This window comes from Heteronotia binoei, chromosome 5 (assembly GCF_032191835.1).
Source record: "Heteronotia binoei isolate CCM8104 ecotype False Entrance Well chromosome 5, APGP_CSIRO_Hbin_v1, whole genome shotgun sequence".
Lineage (NCBI taxonomy): Eukaryota > Metazoa > Chordata > Lepidosauria > Squamata > Gekkonidae > Heteronotia > Heteronotia binoei.
In genome coordinates this window covers 15541716-15547715 of record NC_083227.1, presented here as the reverse complement: position 1 = coordinate 15547715, position 6000 = coordinate 15541716, and the positions used below count along the sequence as shown (strand labels likewise).

The 6000-nt window shown below is 42.7% G+C and overlaps 1 protein-coding gene across 1 annotated transcript in view; it reads left to right on the top strand.

Annotated features, from left to right (window-relative positions):
* The first annotated feature begins 1578 nt into the window (after positions 1-1578).
* The window catches only part of LOC132571040 (zinc finger protein 208-like), a 43591-nt gene continuing 39169 nt past the window's right edge, over positions 1579-6000 (top strand). The window contains 4 exon segments of the mRNA XM_060237671.1: positions 1579-2698; positions 2700-2787; position 4825; positions 5801-5828. Of these exon segments, the coding sequence (XP_060093654.1) occupies positions 1623-2698; positions 2700-2787; position 4825; positions 5801-5828 (1193 nt within the window). The 5' untranslated portion in view covers positions 1579-1622.

Here is a 6000-nt window from a genome sequence, read left to right as displayed (position 1 = left end):
TTCCCTGGGCTTCAAGCCTTTGTCACTTCATTAAATTCTCTTGTGGTCCAGCTTTGTTCTGTTGTTTTGTTGCAGGGGTGGGGAACTTTTTTTCTGCCAAGGGCCATATGGATATTTATAATATCATTTGGGGACCATAAAAAATTATCAACTTAAAAAACAGTGCTCTGCCGAGGGAGAATGATTCAGGCCAGCAAGATTAATGCAAATAATTGTTTTTTTCTATTTGAAGTCATGTGGGGAGAGCCTAATCTGGCACGCACAAACACACACCCCGGCCCGCCGCCCTAGGCAAATGCATAGGTCCAGGGCTTTTTTGTACAAAAAGCCCAGCAGGAACTCAGTAGCATATTAGACCATATCCCCTAATATTAGCATATTAGGTCACACACCCATTAGCATATTAGGCCACACCATCTGGGATCATCAAGTGCAAACTGAACTGTGACAGTCCAAGGTCAAAGTCCAGGATGTCAACCAGGAGCCAAGTCACCAATGCAAGATCACAAACCGGAATCAGAAGTCAGTGTCCAAGACCCAAAGGGTCAGGGTGCCCAGGAATTCAAGCAGGTCAGGATCAGGAAGGCGTGTGGATGCAAGCCAGAGAATAGACTTGTTACTTCCACAAGGTTACCAGGTCCTGGGTGGGAGTTATATGGGAGCCTCAATTAGCCTGCTTCCTGGGTGGCAGCGACTGTGCTAGAACTCAGGGCTGAAAGATCTGAAGCACCGGCGTGCCTCATGTCTTCACTCTGAAAGTTCTTTCCGGAGCCTGCTTTGAACTCTTGAGATGAGAGGGGGAGAGCTTGGAGCAGATTGATCATCAACAGCTGACACTGGTGCCTGGAATGTGGGGAGAGTGATTGATGGGCCAGATGCTGGTTGTTCGGCTGAGGAACTGGCTGGCAACTCTTCCAGGTCTGTTAACCCTTCCAATTCCCCCTCGTCAGGGCTCATGACATCCTGCAATAAACTCTGTCCCCATGTTCACTCGGACAACAGAATCAAAAGACATAACAACACTAGCCAGACCATCTCGTGTTGTTCACTTGTTATCATCCAAGCTAATGTATGCCATCCAATGTCAGCAGCGCCCTTCCACTGTGCACATTGGACATATAGGTCCATCCTTACACAGAAAAATAATTGGACCTAAGGGGGGCAGTCCTTAAACAGAAGAGCTTCAAGGAGAAACTGAAATGCGTGATCGCCGAACTTGTTCATTCACAAAATCAGAATAAAAGACGCCACCCTCTCCGTAGCTGGACGTAGGATTTTATCTCACGGTTGCTAATTTTCTGCCCTTAAGCATTTCTCGTTTGTTCTAATCTAGTTAATACGCTGTGCGTGGTACCCCTGCATCCTGAGTTCCTTTTTTGCAACACCCATCCCAAGCTCTGACTGGGATAGAAAGACTGTGGGAGTTCCACATTCTGAATCATATCTGACAAAGGGAGGCATGAGTCTCAAAACCCTATACACAGAAATTCTTGTTAGTCTTCAGGTTCTACTGACTCCAATTTAGGTATTTGTGGAAAGTGTCCTATCATCACAACTGGTATCCCTTTCTTTCAGCAGGTGGCGTGTGGCAGTCAGTGAAGAAAGCAAGAGAACACACCTTGATGGAGACAGAGGATACCTATTCAGAGGTGCAGGAGGAATACGAATATTTGGATGCACTGAGGGAGGAAGAGGGAAAACACTCACCTAAAGGGAGAAATAATTCCAGTCTTTTGGAGGGGGATGAGCAGCTATGGCAAAAAATACATCAAGGAGAAAACAGGAATGAGTGCACTGCAAGCAGGAAAACTTCCATTGAAATATCGGTTATTAATGTTCAACAACGGATGTGTAACACAAAGAAAATATATAAATGCCTGGAGTGTGGGAAAAGTTTTGGAAGAAAATATACCCTCCTCTCCCACCAAAGGACACACACAGGGGAGAAACCATACAAATGCCTGGGGTGTGGGAAAAGCTTCAGTCACAGTTCACATCTTACTTCACACCAAAGGACACACACTGGGGAGAAACCATATAAATGCCTGGAGTGTGTGAAAAGCTTCAGCCACAGTTCACATCTTACTTCGCATCAAAGGACACACACTGGGGAGAAACCATACAAATGCCTTGAGTGTGGGAAAAGTTTCAGTCACAGTTCACAACTTACTTCGCACCAAAGGACACACACTGGGGAGAAACCATATAAATGCCTGGAGTGTGGGAAAAGCTTCAGTCACAGTTCAAGTCTTACTTCCCATCAAAGAATTCACACAGGGGAAAAGCCATATGAATGCCTGCAGTGTGGGGAAAGGTTCAGTCGCAATGCAAACCTTATTTTCCACCAAAGGGCACACATAGGGGAGAAACCATATAAGTGCCAGGAGTGTGGGGAAAGTTTTGGAAGAAAAGATAATCTCATTTCCCATCAAAGAATGCACACAGGGGAAAAGCCATATAAATGCCTGGAGTGTGGGAAAAGCTTCAGTCACAGTTCCAGTCTTACTTCCCATCAAAGAATTCACACAGGGGAGAAACCATACAAATGCCTAGAGTGCAGGGAAAGCTTCAGTCGGCGTTCCACTCTTGCTTCCCATCAAAGAATTCACACAGGTGAAAAACCATACAAATGCCTAGAGTGCAGGGAAAGTTTCAGATGGCGTTCTACTCTTACTTCCCATCAAAGAATTCACACAGGAGAAACCATATAAAAGCTTGGAATGTGGGAAAGACTTCAGTCAGGGTAGCCAACTCGCTGTCCATCAAAGAATTCACACAGGGGAGAAAGCATTTGAAAAAAGAAAAAAAAACTCCACGTGGACTCCTGAGGGTCGCAGTGCCACACTGGATCACTACATTGAGTGCTTTCGACAGAGAGTCCAAACTGATGTGATCAACAAACAGCACCATGCACAGCAGAATCTCCACCATGCTGAAAGGACGGTCTCAGGAACAAATGGATATTACAGTTAAAGAGGCAGACAAAGGAGTAGCTGTTGTCATCATGAACATATCAGACTACATCAAGGAGGCTCAAAGACAACTCTCAAATGCTTCATTTTACAGACCACTGGACTCAGACCCCACACAGGAATATAAAAAAGAACTAAACAAGATTACAAAGGAATTACCACTGAGTATTCAGGATCAGATCCTGTCAGACATATCACAGGAACGTCATCCAGGTACTTTTTATCTTCTACCAAAATACACAAACCAGGCAACCCGGGACGTCCCACTGTGTCAGGGATAGGCACCATCACTGAGGAGGTATCTGGATATATGGATTCTATTCTAAGACCCTATGCCACCAGTTCCCCCAGTGATGTTCATGATACTACAGATTTTCTGAGGAAAATACAATCTTTGAACAACCTTCCAGTCTTTGAACAGCCTTAGCCACCATGGATGTGGAATCTTTACATACCAGCATCCCACACCAAGATGGATTACAAATCGTAAGTAATATAATCTCTGATAAAAACACAGCTGATTTTGCCACCAAACTGTGCCATTTTGTTTCCACCCATAACTACTTCAGATTGGGCAATGAACTTTTCCTACAGATCAATGGTATAACCATGGGCACCCGCATGGTCCCACAATATGCTAACATCTTTATGGCTGACTTGGAGCAATGCTTCATAGAATCCCACCCACTCCTACCTACCTTATACCTGCATTACATTGATGATATTTTTATGGTCTGGATACATGGTAAAGAAGCCCTGGATACATTCCACCAGGCATTCGATGACTTTCACCCTACCATCAACCTGACAATGAACCAGTCTACGCAAAAAATACATTTTCTGGACACCACTGTTAAAATACACAATGGATGCATTGACACTACCTTATACCAGAAACCTACTGACCGACAAACATACCTGCATGCCTCCAGCTACCATCCCAAACATACCAAACGATCCATTGTATATAGCCAGGTTTTACGCTACAGCCGCATTTGCTCCAATCCTGCTGACAGAGATTCTCACCTGAGGGATCTACAACAAACCTTTTTGGAACTAAAGTACCCACCTGATGAAGTCAGGAAACAGATTAACAAAGCCAGAATGATACCCGGAGAAAATCTGTTACAAGACCCCAAAAAGACAATTACAGAACACCACTAGTGGTCATACACAACTCCCAACTGAAAACAGTTCAACGTATCATCAACAGCTTACAACCTCTATTGGATAGTGACAGCTCTCTTTCAAAAGTACCGGGGGGTAAACCTTTTCTTGCACACAGACAGCCCCCTAATCTCAAACAACTCACCCACAACAATATAACATCTCATCTGAGCATGGACGCTGGTACCAGAGCTTGCAGTAAACCCAAGTGCCAACTTTGCTGCCACATACACCCAGAGAACACAATCACTGGACCTAACAGCATTAACTACACTCTCTCAGGCTCATTCACTTGCTCATCTTCCAACATTATATATGCCGTTAAATGCCAACAATGCCTGTCCGTTTTCTACATAGGGCAAACAGGACAAACCCTCCGCCAAAGGATAAATGGACACAAATCTGACATCAGGAATTACAGAACTGAGAAACCTGTGGGGGAACACTTTAACCTTCCAAAGCATTCAATGGGTGACCTCAAAGTAGCTGTTTTACTGCAAAGGAACTTCAAGAACAGAATGGAGAGAGAAATTTCTGAATTACAAATTATTATGAAACTTGGAACAAACACCTCCCCAGGACAGAACAGGGATATTTGTTTTTATCTCATTACAGATGCTAAACCCACTCTCCCTGAGTAAGTTATACATCCACAGTATTCCAATGTATTTCTCTTTTAGAATAGCGTATCAGAATGATTTTTTGTATTGACATACTCAAAATAGGGATATTGGCTGTTTATCTCATTACACACACATTTTCACTATATTTTATTGTATTCTTTTTTTCCTATGGCAAACTAGAATGATGTTTACATGTTAAAAAGTAAATTAGGTGAACAAGAACATCACTATCCAATGTATTTCTCTTTTTGCTGTATGGACCTACTCAAGCAGGGGTATTGGCTGTTTATCCCATTACATATTCTGAACCCATCTCACACTATATTTTAATGTATTTTTTCTCCTAATGGCAAACTATATGTATGTTACATGTTAAGAGGTAAATCAGTTGGACGGGAAATCTTCTGAGATATAAATACCTTCCGTTTGACCTAGGCTTAATACAATATAGTCATCAAAAAGACATTCTCACATTTTGGCATATTACTGTTTTATTGCTTTTGCATGCTCATGCTACTCAGATCAAAGGTTTGCTCAATTTGTTAATTTTACTATTCTGCCTTTGAATCTTAAACTTGTACCATTTTGCATTCTAAACCACTCCCTACCAGATAATTTTACTATAGTGTCATTGGATCTTAATTTTGTACCAGTTTGCATTCTGAGCCACTGACTACCTGCCATGTGTGGCTTTGCTCACTGTAGCGGATTCCTGGTCTGATGAAGTGTGCTTAGAGAGCACACGAAAGCTTATGTTCTGAATAAAATCTAAATTGGTCTTAAAGGTGCGATTGACTCCTATGTTGCTAAACCATTTGAACGACCGTGTTGTGCAAAAAAGTTCAGTCACCAATTGCACTTCGACACACACTGGGAGAAGAAATAAAAATGCCTAGAGCGTGGGAAAAGCTATTGGAATAATTGGCTTGCTTACCACAAATATTCACAGAAAGTAGAAGTTATATTAATACTCGCAGAGTGGGAAAAGATTAATTCAGAGTGCACACGTTAATGTCCATCACCAAAAAAATCACACAGCATATAAATACCTGCAGTGTGGGAAAAGGTTATATCAGTGAACATAAGAGAAGCCATGTTGGAGCAGGCCAATGGCCCATCCAGTCCAACACTCTGTGTCACACAGTGGCCAATATATATTGTATTTTTTGCTCCATAAGACGCACTTTTCCCTCCAAAAAAAGGGGGGGAAGTGTGTGCGTCTTAAGGAGCAAATACTG